Genomic DNA, 13,758 nt, shown 5'->3' on the forward strand with positions numbered 1-13,758 from the left:
GTATGCAATTTGACCTAATTGTTGCCTGGTACCTATCCCTTCCCACCTCTTACCTTCTCCAATCAAAAACTGGTAGAAAAAAAGGCCACATTTCCACGGTAACCACTCTCCACCAGGGCCGTCCTGCTGCTTTTATGCCTGAAGATGAAAATACTCACTTTACTGCTCTGCAATTCCCTCTTACATTGACCAAGAGCAGAACACATATGGTTTGTTATTTTTTGATGCCCTTTGCCTGTTCTGCTGTGAAGAATCACTTTGGAAGAAACAGGGGATTCAGCTCTCTATTTCACAGATTCACTATGTCTAGGTTTATACAACATAGAAAAATATTCATTGTGTTCAAAATGACCAATATTAAGTAAAGTTTAATTCTTCCCATTCAACCAATATAGAAGGTTAACAATGCTTTTATACCTGCATATGTAAATTACTGCTGGATGAAGTTATTGTGAACACATCAATGTTCGTGGACATTTTCTTTGTGGGGTCTTGTATGGTCTGGGGTGCAATAGTAAACGAAAGCGAATTTACATTGCTTGAGTAAACAGCTTGATTGACATATTTTGAAATGGGCGCTTGTAAACCTCCCTTATGTTAGGCTCTGCACAAACAGATAGATCTCTGCAGCAGATGGATTAGACATCTAAGATGAAGATTGGACGAAGGGGAATATAAAGATACAACATGATGGGAGGTAATTCACTGCAAGAGGCAAAAAGCCACGCAGAATAAAATTAGGACACTAGTCAAACAATATATTTTGCATTATAATTGTTGCAAATATTGCATGTTTGGAGAGAAGGGAAAAAAACATTGTATGATAATCTTTTTACAATATTTTCTCACTCCATTTTTATGCAAAGCCAAGAGATAATGAGAACTGTATGGGGGTGACACTGCAGGAATGCTGCGAACATTTTTCCAAGCAGAAGCTGGGGCAAAGACTTGAAGCTGTTGACTGGTTGGGGAGTGGGCATCAATCATGTGACAGCTGTGAATAGTGCTGGTGGTAGTAGCATCTGAAAATGGCAGTTGTGATCAGCCATCTCCCCCCGTCCTCCCCTCCAGCCCCTCTCCCCCATCTTCCCCTTCCCCCCTCCAGCCCCTCTTCCCCATCTCCCTCTTCCTTCCCCCCAGCTCCTCTCGCCCCCCGTCCCACTCAAATTTGCCACCTCAACAAGTTGACATCTCACAGAGGGAGAGTCCATTCTGATTCCTGCCTGTAGTTGCTAGGGGATGGTTGGGTGCCAGTGAAATGTAAGAGCCCCACTCCTCTCCTCCTATCACAGCCTCCCTCTCTTCTGCATGGCTTCACTCAGCCAAGTTTTAATCACCCAGGTCAAAGGTCATGACACGTGTTTGTAGATTAAGGATTAGTGCTTGGCTGATTTGAATACCAGCCTCCCCTTTCTCCTTCCATCCCTCCAATTAGTGAGCTAATGCAGATGTAGGATTTTCATTTGAGCCAGTTTGCTAAAGCAGGAAAATCATTTTGCAGAAACAGGAAATGTAAATTATTATGTGGATTTTAATTTTGGTAGGGGTTGATACATTTTATTTAAGGTAAAATCAAGTCTGACATTTCTAAATGGAAATTACAACCTTCAGAAGTCTTTTTAAACTCCAAAATGTTACATTTCCTGCATTTCAGGAAAGTTTTCCTGCAACAGGGTGATCAAATTAAGATTGTACATCTGTAGGGCAGTGGAGGGCTGAGACAGCCTGGAGCACTTCTCTCTCCCAGCGCAGCTTTCTCTCACACCAGAGAAGCACAGGATTATTTTCTCCTAAGCCCTCTGACTAACTCAACTCTAAACAGACCAGCGACAGGCTCAGGATGATGACCTAATTATCAACTAACTGCTATTAACCAAAATAGTCAGCCATCTTGATTTATGCAATATAATTCAGTTGAGAAACATCCATTAGATTCTGTTGACACATTGGGGGAGTGAGAACGTGCTGTCAGAGGCGGTTATTCATCAGCAATATCACAGGTTCACCCTGTCTCTGGAGAAATAGCTGTATTACGCTATGAGAAGGAGGTGGCAGGACACACATGCACACACTCACACGCACGCACACACACACGTACGTGTGTGCTGACACACACATATGCGCACACACACACACGTACACAACACAATGCCGCGTTGGCAGGAAGAAGCTAGCATGTGACTGAGACATCTCAGACTGTGAGGGCTATGGAAGGCTAATCCGTGAAATGAAACTTCACCTGGAGGAGGGGGTGAGAGAGGGAAAGGAAACTTCACCGGGAGGAGGGGGTGAGAGAGGGAAATGAAACTTCACCAGGAGGAGGGGGTGAGGGAAATGAAACTTCACTGGGAGGAGGGGTGAGAGAGGGAAAGGAAACTTCACCAGGAGGAGGGGGTGAGAGGGAAATGAAACTTCACTGGGAGGAGGGGTGAGAGAGGGAAATGAAACTTCACCAGGAGGAGGGGGTGAGAGGGAAATGAAACTTCACCAGGAGGAGGGGGTGAGAGGGAAATGAAACTTCACCGGGAGGAGGGGTGAGAGAGGGAAATGAAACTTCACCAGGAGGAGGGGGTGAGAGGGAAATGAAACTTCACTGGGAGGAGGGGTGAGAGAGGGAAAGGAAACTTCACCGGGAGGAGGGGGTGAGAGAGGGAAATGAAACTTCACCAGGAGGAGGGGGTGAGAGAGGGAAATGAAACTTCACCGGGAGGAGGGGGTGAGAGAGGGAAATGAAACTTCACTGGTAGGAGGTGGTGAGAGAGGGAAATGAAACTTCACCAGGAGGAGGGGGTGAGAGAGGGAAATGAAACTTCACCGGGAGGAGGGGGTGAGAGAGGGAAATGAAACTTCACTGGTAGGAGGTGGTGAGAGAGGGAAATGAAACATCACCTGGAGGAGGTGGTGAGAGTGGAAAATGAAACTTCACTGGGAGGAGGGGGTGAGAGAGGAAAATTAAACTTCACTGGTAGGAGGAGGTGGTGAGAGAGGAAAATGAAATTTTACCTGGAGGAGGGTGAGAGAGGGAAATTAAACTTCACTGGTAGGAGGGGGTGAGAGAGGGAAATGAAACTTCACTGGTAGGAGGGGGTGAGAGGGGGAAATTAAACTTCACCTGGAGGAGAGGGTGAGAGAGGTAAATGAAACTTAATTGGTAGGAGGGGGTGAGAGGGAAATGAAACTTCACTGGTAGGAGGGGGGAGAGGGGGGAATGAAACTTCACCAGGAGGAGGGGGTGAGAGAGGGAAATGAAACTTCACCTGGAGGAGGGGGTGAGAGGGGGAAATGAAACTTCACCTGGAGGAGGGGGTGAGAGAGGGAAATTAAACTTCACTGGGAGGAGGGGGTGAGAGGGGGAAATTAAACTTCACTGGTAGGAGGGGGTGAGAGGGGGAAATGAAACTTCACCTGGAGGAGGGGGTGAGAGAGGAAAATGAAACTTCACTGGTAGGAGGGGGTGAGAGAGGGAAATGAAACTTCACTGGTAGGAGGGGGTGAGAGAGGGAAATGAAACTTCACCTGGAGGAGGGTGTGAGAGAAGGAAATTAAACTTCACTGGGAGGAGGGAGTGAGAGAGGGAAATGAAACTTCACTGGGAGGAGGGAGTGAGAGAGGGAAATGAAACTTCACCTGGAGGAGGGGGTGAGAGAGGGAAATGAAACTTCACTGGGAGGAGGGAGTGAGAGAGGGAAACATAAAGAGATAAGACAGAGAGAGCAGAGGAAAGAGGGACGGAAAAAGAGAGCAAGACAGAGGCGAGAGCAGCAAGCCGTTGAGCTACCAGGATCAGCAGACAGACGGCGGACGCTCAGGATGTGTCGCGCCTCCGAGCTGCAGGTGAGGCGGGGGGAGGACAGTATCACCTCACCCTACAGAGGCTTGAAGAGGACTGTGTTGAGGCAGGGAACCAAGCCAACCCAGTGAACAGGAAGCACTATGTCTAGCCAAGGACAAAGAGGGGAAACTTGCACTGTATTGCATGTCTGCAAAAACAAGACCAAGACCAAAACACAGGCCACTCAAATTCTATTTCAATATCCTCCTCCAGCTGTTATCTCTGAAACCACTGCCCTGGTCTTTGTCACTTGAGACCCAATGAGAGTGGCTGAGTAAAACTAGCTATTATCTGTTGGTAACCGTGACCGTTGTAATGCAGTACAAACAGACCCCAGAGATGTGTGTGTGTGTGTGTGTGTGTGTGTGTGTGTGTGTGTGTGTGTGTGTGTGTGTGTGTGTGTGTGTGTGTGTGTGTGTGTGTGTGTGTGTGTGTGTGTGTGTGTGTGTGTGTGTGTATGTGGACGTTTGTGTGTGGACGTTTGTGTGTGTGTGTGTGTGTGTGTGTGTGTGTGTGTGTGTGTGTGTGTGTGTGTGTGTGTGTGTGTGTGTGTGTGTGTGTGTGTGTGTGTGTGTGTGTGTGTGTGTGTGTGTGTGTGCGTGTGTGTGTGTGTGTGTGTGGACGTTTGTGTGTGTGGACGTTTGTGTGTGAGTGACTCTCGCTCTTTGTCCCTGAAGATTCTTAAGGACACAGGTTGAGTGTCGGCGACAGCACTGAAGTCGTGCCTTGGTGCTCGCTAGAGTCACGCCGCCACTCTTCTTCACCTGCCACAGGTGTCTCTTTCATCTCCAGAGCCCCGAGTCTCACCATCTTCTCCCTCTGGGAGGAATGAGTAAAATAACAAAATGTACAGTATTTTTGACTCAGATGATTGTAGTTTTCGCTCTAAACATACCTATTACCTATTTGTTAATACTTCTGTCTAATTAAAGGGGTTGAGAAGCTCCTTCCGAGGGTTCACTAGAGGAACAATTCGGATGAAAATGGAGTCGTTTAGAATTTTAGAGAGAAAATTAAAGATGTTTTTAAAAATGCTCATGAACAAAGATTACAAATCATAATCTACAGATGTAGGTATTCAAAGTTTAAAAAGGCTTCTAAAGTTTCTAATTTACACTTTCAATCGTCAGACTTTATTTGCCCTAACGGAAAATGTGTCAACCCCTACAAAAAATGTCCATTAATTATAATACACATTTCCTGTTGCTGCAGGATTATTTTCCTGTTGTAGCAAACTGTGTATGATTAAGATCCTACATCTGTATGGTGCATTAAGGGGGCTATAAAACTAGCACTCAATTTCAAGTGTACAGTATGTAAACATCTGGGTTATAAAAACAAGGGCTGGAATTTGAATGATAAAAGCAGCAATTTGTAAATCATTGTTTTTATGAGAGGATTGTCATTCTTTGCCATTACACTCCTTGTTCAAAGGGCAATGGTTTGTGTAGTGCAGTTTGGAGACTTTGTGGAACTGATTGTTATTCTATTGGCTATTGTGAGGCTATTGTGAGATTTAATCTCACTTGTAAATTCTGGAGTGAGTCAGACTTGTCTGTCTGCCTATTTTTCTCAAACGTATATGTTTAGTGTCTTGTCTCTGCAATTCATTGGAAAGGAAACCCTTTGTCTCACCATGGGATAATTATATTTTGGGGAGGACTGAGGGAGAGCTAATAATGCCCCTTTATGCCTCCCTTTGATCCTCCGTTCAGGATTAATAATTATAAAATGTAATGACATCTCAATAATTTCAAAATGGGAAATTCCTACAAATCTTACATTTTTCATATAGGCCTATTCCAAGTTTTAATGTAAGCATTGATTTGTGAATTGTGGATGCATGATCATTGAATGAAGAAAACGGGCATCCAAAAAGGGCCTACCTTGACCTGGCATGAGCCATTCACACCTTTAAATAGGTCAAATCTCTATAACAGGATAATCCCACTCAAAAGGAAATACTGTTGCACACTTGACATTACAATGTCGAATGCTTAAGACATTAATAAGGCATAATTGTTGATGATAAACAATGAAAACACCCCTTAAATTGGAGAAAACAAATGACGTTGGGCACACGACCTGTGGCTATCGATTAACATTCACATTTAGCATACACAGCATCATATCAGAGTGGTAGTAATGCAGTCATTTTGCATTATAATGGTCTCCATGAGTTGTTTCCATTTCAGCACCTCCTCTACATTGACCTTACTTGTATTTAACTTCCTCTGCCGACCTGCACTAGTTTTTCTTTTTAGATCTGAGTTCTGTCATAATTGTGTGTCAGGCTTAGAGCTGGCATGTCCCGTGGCATTCAGTCTGAGGGAACAGAACAGAACGGTGAACCACAGATTCAGTCAGTGCACACTTTCCTTCCCTGGCACTCTGTTATTTAACTCTCCCTCCTCCCCTCATTAAATCCTCTCCCGCCTTTCCTCATCTCCCTCCTCTCATTGTCTTCCCTCCTACCCTGACAGGACCTCCCTCGGCACCACAGAACCTGGTTTACAACATCAACCAGACCACCGTCAGCCTGGAGTGGAGCCCGCCGGCCGACATGGGCGGTCGCAACGACGTCACCTACAGGATTATGTGCCGGCGCTGCAGCTGGGAGCCCGAGGAGTGCGTGCCGTGCGGGGGGAACGTGGGATACTCCCCCCAGCAGGCGGAATTAGTGGACACCTACGTAAATGTGGTGGACCTACTGGCCCACGCCAACTACACCTTTGAGGTGGAGGCCGTCAACGGGGTCTCTGACCTCAGCCGCACCCAGAGGCTGTTTGCCGCAGTCAGCGTCGCCACCAGTCAAGCAGGTAGGCTCGTAGAGTTACAGTATTCAGTTTAGTTTAATTGCCTAGAACACTGAGAGAAAGTAGAGCTGAACAATATTCCTCTGCTGTGGGCTGGTGTGGGCTAGTGTGGGCTGGTGAGGGCTGGTGTGGGCTGCTGAGGGCTGGTGTGGGCTGCTGAGGGTTGCTGTGGGCTGATGAGGGCTTGTGAGGGCTGGTGTGGGCTGGTTGTGGGCTAGTGTTGGCTGGTGAGGGCTGGTGAGGGCTGGTGTGGGCTGGTGTGGGTTGCTGTGGGTTGCTGTGGGCTGGTGAGGGCTGGTGTGGGCTGGTGAGGGCTGGTGAGGGCTGGTGTGGGCTGGTGAGGGCTGCTGTGGGCTGGTGTGGGCTGGTGAGGGCTAGTGTGGGCTGGTGAGGGCTGGTGAGGGCTGGTGTGGCCTGCTGTGGGCTGGTGAGGGCTGGTGAGGGCTTGTGAGGGCTGGTGTGGGCTAGTGTTAGTTGGTGAGGGCTGGTGAGGGCTGGTGTGGGTTGCTGTGGGCTGGTGAGGGCTGGTGTGGGCTGGTGTGGGATGCTGTGGGCTGCTGTGGGCTGGTGAGGGCTGGTGTGGGCTGGTGTGGGCTGCTGTGGGATGCTGTGGGATGCTGTGGGCTGCTGTGGGCTGGTGAGGGCTGCTGTGGGCTGGTTTGGGATGCTGTGAGCTGGTATGGGCTGCTGTGGGCTGGTTTGGGCTGGTGAGGGCTGCTGTGGGCTGGTGAGGGCTGGTGTAGGCTGATGAGGGCTGGTGTGAGCTGGTATGGGCTGCTGTGGGCTGGTGTGGGCTGGTGTTGGATGCTGTGGGCTGGTATGGGCTGCTGTGGGCTGGTGAGGGCTGGTGTGGGCTGGTGAGGGCTGTTGTGGGCTGCTGTGGGCTGGTGAGGGCTGGTGTAGGCTGATGAGGGCTGGTGTGAGCTGTTGTGGGCTGGTGAGGGCTGGTGTAGACTGATGAGGGCTGGTGTGGGCTGTTGTGGGCTGCTGTGGGCTGGTGTGGGCTGGTGTGGGATGCTGTGGGCTGGTATGGGCTGCTGTGGGCTGGTGTGGGCTGGTGAGGGCTGATGTGGGCTGGTGAGGGCTGTTGTGGGCTGCTTTGGGCTGGTGAGGGCTGGTGTAGGCTGATGAGGGCTGGTGTGGGCTGGTGTGGGCTGCTGTGGGCTGGTGTGGGCTGGTGAGGGCTGGTGTGGGCTGGTGAGGGCTGGTGTGGGCTGTTGTGGGCTGCTGTGGGCTGCTGTGGGCTGGTGAGGGCTGGTGTAGGCTGATGAGGGCTGGTGTGAGCTGGAATTGCTTCCATGATTGAGTTACAAAGAAATGTAATTAATGTTCATATGCAGCATTTTTTGGTCTTCTAGATGTTCAGGATAAGCGAGACAAATATGGCCATTTTAGGATACAATATAATGTTAAAAGTTTGCTCTTTAGTCTCAGCACATTCTGACAGAATTATATGGGTATTTTGCACTGAGGTCGTTAGTGAAGTTCAATTGAGAACATGCACCTTAAGTACCTTAAGCATTCTACATTGGCTTTAATGATCATAGGCTGATATTATCCACAACATTTATAGTTTGCATATTACCCAGATGAATTTATAGTGTGCGTCAGAGCTATGGTGGCAAACATTATTAATGTAGCAAGGCTTGCTGCCAGTTGTACCATAGGAAACAGTGCGTGTCGCTAAACGCCCATGGGAACCTACCATAATTAAAATGCTGTATTTTTTAGGGTGACACACTCCAACTCAAGGCTGCACTAGACCTTTTTATTTGTTAATTATTTCTATGGATCCACCAAACAAGATTTGTCTATCATGCTCAAGCATCCATGAAATCCAGTTGGCGTAAAAATAACCTACTAACTAGTGTTATTGAAAGAGGACTGCATAGGTCCCCGTTTTTGACCTTGTGGGAGAACTGTCGACGTGCCCTTGAGCAGGGTGCTGACCCTGATTGCTCCTTTGGATCGCTCTGGATGGGAGTCTGTTAGATGAATGAATGTAATGTAAATGTTGAGCGGCTTCACAGCAAGTAGATTGTATGGTTTAATCATTTAAAAAAATAGGATTGCATAGCCATTGAGGCTTATAAAGAGGGTATGGGGAATATTATCATCATAACCATGTTGCTTACCAATATCTACAGATGTAGGATCTTTAATTTGAGCCACTTTTCTACAGCTGGAAAATAACCCTTCACCAACAGGAAATGTGAATTATGTACATTATAATTAATGGCCATTTTTGAAGGGGTAGATACATTTTTCTGAAGTGTGACATTTAAAAGTGGAAATTACAAACTTCAGAAGCCTTTTTAGACCTTGAATACACTACCAGTTTTAAATGTTTAAAAGTTCTCCTGCAACAGGGTGGTCAAATTAAGATCCTACATTTGTACGAGCATTCTGGGCCTCATGTTTTACTTTGAGGCACCTTTCTGATTACTGGCTAACTGAAATGAGGAATGGGATGTTGTCTTTTGGGGTTTAGCTTCACCCCTACCCAACCTTATATATGAATGGCGAAGAGCTGCAAGTCTTTGAATTCTTTGCTGAACGAATTGGGTTAGTCCTGCACATCCAGCCATGTCCTATGGTGCTATGATACTCTCCTAGTAAGATGAAGCTTCATACAGTATCTGTTACATTCTGAAATGTTTGATTGCACGATAGAAAATTGTACCACATTTGGCATGTATTGAGAAATGAAAAGATCAAATAAACAAAGTAGAGGAACTAATATGGCGACAACCTCCATTCTTAAATTGCCAGAAGGTTACAGAGAGAGAAATGGGTGGAATAGGATGGTAATTGCTGCCAGGCAGCAGAATACATTTGGGATAAACTGTAGGGAATGATGTATGTTCTGTGACACAGTTGATGACAGAGACACACGCTGGATGGTGCTGGTGGTTGCCTTGCCAAGGACACATGGACACTGCAAGGAGGGAGACCTGCAGGAAAACACAGGGAAAACAATTAACACATGGCTCTCTCAGAGCCTCTTATAATTACATGTTGACAACAGACAATTACTCTGCTCACCCTGAGGAATATTTAGCCGTCATAAATGGAAGGAAATAAAGGGACGCATTTTGATGAGGAAGGAATGATGTTAACGTCTTAAAGCTAGCTTTAGGCTACTATTTGAAGCTATGTAGGCTACTATTTGAAGCTATGTAGGCTACTATTTGAAGCTATGTAGGCTACTATTTGAAGCTATGTAGGCTTCTATTTGAAGCTATGTAGGCTACTATTTGAAGCTATGTAGGCTACTATTTGAAGCTATGTAGGCTACTATTTGAAGCTATGTAGGCTACTATTTGAAGCTATGTAGGCTACTATTTGAAGCTATGTAGGCTACGATTAGAAGCTATGTAGGCTACTATTTGAAGCTATGTAGGCTACTATTTGAAGCTATGTAGGCTACTATTTGAAGCTATGTAGGCTACTATTTGAAGCTATGTAGGCTACTATTTGAAGCAAACCTAGTTTAAGATGCACTGTACTATTTATTGTAATGAGATGTGTTGATATATGTTTTATTAACCTATAGCCTAGATACATGATGACTGATTTCAACATTATGGATGTAAGAGATTGTTTGGCTTCAGTTTGATGATGGGCAAACACATATTGTTAGTGAGATCTTCATGTGAGAGAGCAGGAAGAATCCGAGTGTTGTTGTGCACGTAGAAGGCCAGACATTAACCCCGTCCTGCTCAGCTCTTAGCACTGGCCCCTCACTGTGTCCGGCTGCTGTTCCCGGAGCCGTTAGGGAACGCTCCAGCGCTTTGTAATTGGAACGTCGGCGCTTCCTAAAACAATGGCCCCTTTCCGAGCAAGCATGCATGGCCACATCGTTAAAGAATGACTGCATTATTAAACCCTTTACGGCTCATCATCCAGAATTGATTAACCTTTCCTGGGGAGAGAGAGAGAGAGAGAGAGAGAGAGAGAGAGAGAGAGAGAGAGAGAGAGAGAGAGAGAGAGAGAGAGAGAGAGAGAGAGAGAGAGAGAGAGAGAGAGAGAGAGAGAGAGAGAGAGAGAGAGAGAGAGAGAGAGAGAGAGAGAGAGAGAGAGAGAGAGGTTCAGAAAAGGTCTTAAAGAGAGGAGGAAGAGGAGAGACCCTCTAGCGGGTGGTGCCTCTCTCTTCTGCTGCATGATAATCAGCCTGTGCAGAGGAGAGGAGAGGGAGCTGGAGGAGAGGAGTAGAGGGACTGACTGGGGGAAGGAATGCTCCGCAGTGCTGCTTGAATGCAGATGGTGATCCATCTGATGAGGAATTCACACCTCCCCTAATTATACCAAAGGAAGTGTGTGGAGTGAGGCTGTGATGAGGCAGGCTGCAGCCGTGGAGCTGAGGAACTGTACAAGGTGCTGAGTGCTTATTGTTCCAAGTAAAACCTAATTACCTCTCAGCTCAGTGTTTAAATAGCTACTGTTGGAGACGCAGTGCAAGTTCATCATCTTGATTTCTATCCGACTCCCCCCCCTCGAGTCCTCACCACCTCCTCCACAGGTGAATGAATAGAAATTTGTCATCACATCTTGGTGATGTGGAGTTTTTCCGGAAGGTCTTTTCGTGGAAAGTTAGGCTAGCTAGACAGAGAGTGCATTTCAATCAGGGCTCTATTGTTGCTGGACAACTCTACAGAGCCATCCTCGAAGGTCCTCTGTGCTCCGGCTGCTTTCATGCCGCCACACTTGTAAACAAGGCCTTCTGTTCTGGCAGGAGCCAGTGAGTGGGAACCTTTCATGGAATAACCATTCATATTTATTCAACAGAGTGTGTGTGCACATCTCAGACACATCTCACTGGAGAACAAAGTAGAAATAAGACTGGAATTGGTTAAGTGGAATGGCTATAGGAGCGTTGTGGTGACGGGACACAGCCACAGATGATGATACTGTTGAGGTACGAGCAGCAAGAGGCATAAACAACATCATATAGAGAGAAAGGGAAAAGCTGTGGGAAATAATTTGAATGCTGACTGCTCATATTAGCCAGGAGCAGCGATCAGAAAGGAACTTCTACTATCGCTGAGCAATGCTGTTTGTGTTCAGAGCCCTCTAGCATGCATGAGTCAGAGTGGGACTGGGATATACTGTAACTAAGCAACATGTATTATTTACACCTAGATGAAGATTGGGGTTGTCTTTTATTCTTTATGACATCATCTTTCATGGTGGAACTGTTGAGGTGAAGTGTATGGAAAATATAGGAAGCCTTTCTTTAATAAATTGTTACAGATGAAATGATTCAGATAAAACAATGTTGCTTATTTGTTTATTTTGAGAGAATCACCTTCGGGACTATTGTTTGATTAACTTCATTTGTACTATAAAGGAGATTGGAGTGCCCTCATGAACAAACCTATTTAAACATTCAAAGGGAAGAACAGGCTATTCCCTTTCCTACCATTTCACCCAGGGAAATATGCATTCTAGCACGCATGAATGTAAGTTAAGCATTTCACTTTGATCTGAAAAGCCTCTCTGCTCTGGCTTTGCGTGAGAAACAAATATCCCCCTTTCAACAAAGTTGTTGGCCTGCTAGTATTGTCAGGACTACTTGACTGTCTGATGTCAGTCATTTGTATGAAGGTGTACAGCAACATAAAAGTATTAGTGTAATGATTGGATAATCAATCTCCCTTAACACAGTGAAATTAGTTAGATAAATGTTGGGAGTGTGAAGTATTTGGACTTCTAGGGCAACCATGCAAGCCGATACTCTTAGGTTCTCCAGCGGTAATCTATACGGTCACTTTATCCACACTTCATCACCACAAAATGGATATTGCTGAATGCATTGGTGAGAGTAACACTTTTGGGAACAATAAGACCCATTGATTGATTCCTAATCTGTCATGGTGGCCTTAAACAGAATGGATTGATTGATTCGGAGGATTCCCCACTGACTACCACCACCCGAGCCGGTGTAATTTTCTACTTAAGCGGATACTCCTTTCTAGCGTTTGTCTGTGGTTTTACGTTACCTGGGAGCCCATTCTTTTCTCTCTCTTTTTGCTCTGTCCCTCCAAAGCAGTCCGATTCAACAGCTGCAATAAGACAGCGGTGGTCTCCCCGAAGCACAAGCTCTCTGGCACTTAACCTGTTGCTTTCTGTAAATGCCTCCTGATTTGTCTGTCACCCAATCCGTCAGCAATGAATAATTTTCATGGAAGGTGCACTTTAATTACTTTCCCATTTAAATGGCATTATCGTGGCCTATCTAGGTAATTAATCTCCCCAAGTATCCTGTTTCAGCCTTTTATTGCTGGCAGACGAGCCACCTAAATCCCCCTGAATCTGCCGTGCATGACTGAGCTTTAGCTCACAGTAGCCCCACAGTGTTCCCTCTTTCCCCTTGACTTGGTCACCGACAGTGGACAGCCCAGTGGCAGAGGGGCTTTTCTATGGGAACACACAGAGTTTAAGCTCTCCGTGCACCCTGTCAGAATGACAGTCCTGTTTCTCTTTCTCTGCCTTGGAAAGGACACATTTACAGACCCCGTTGCAGACCGACTGTGTGGAAGAGCTGTGAAAGACATTTCCCACTGGGCACACACTGGTTGAATCAACATTGTTTCTACGTCATTTCAATTAAATTACGTTGAACCAATGTGGAATAGACATTGAATTGACGTCTGTGCCCAGTGCGTTGTTACCGTCCACTAAATAGCATTTAAAAATAATAATAACGTTGTATTCCTTAGTCATTCTGAACTGTGATAATGTTGATGAAAGCAATATCTATCAATCTCTCAGTCTAAGCTTTTGGGTTTGTGTGTGTCTGAGAGTGTTGTGTTTGCGGTAATGCGTGAACATTTGTAGAAAATTGTGTTATTTGCCAGGAACTGCAATTTTTTCATGATTATGTTTTTTCCCCAACTGGGAATCTTGTCAAAGTTAAAAGGCTCCGGTGCCCATTCCTATTCAGTTTCATCTTCTAGCTGGTGTCTCCTTGCAGAAGTCAGGATGGAGACCAGTTAATTATTTAGACGCCTGTGAAACTGCAAACAAAGTTAGAGGCAAAGTTTTTCCCAGGCTGCCTATTGTTCACCGTAGCAACATAGCAACTGAACTTTTTACTGGATCATTCCC

The 13,758-nt window shown here is 46.0% G+C and overlaps 1 protein-coding gene across 4 annotated transcripts in view; it reads left to right on the forward strand.

The window, feature by feature from the left end:
- LOC120024542 (ephrin type-A receptor 7-like) overlaps positions 1 to 13,758 on the forward strand; it is a 109,389-nt gene that overhangs the window by 37,956 nt on the left and 57,675 nt on the right. For all 4 annotated transcript variants that reach the window (XM_038968821.1, XM_038968822.1, XM_038968823.1 and 1 more), the window contains exon 5: positions 6,316 to 6,651. In XM_038968821.1, coding sequence (XP_038824749.1) covers positions 6,316 to 6,651 — 336 coding nt within the window. The remainder of the gene's footprint in view (positions 1 to 6,315; positions 6,652 to 13,758) is intronic.

The sequence above is a fragment of the Salvelinus namaycush genome, chromosome 29 (assembly GCF_016432855.1).
Source record: "Salvelinus namaycush isolate Seneca chromosome 29, SaNama_1.0, whole genome shotgun sequence".
NCBI classification, from domain to species: domain Eukaryota; kingdom Metazoa; phylum Chordata; class Actinopteri; order Salmoniformes; family Salmonidae; genus Salvelinus; species Salvelinus namaycush.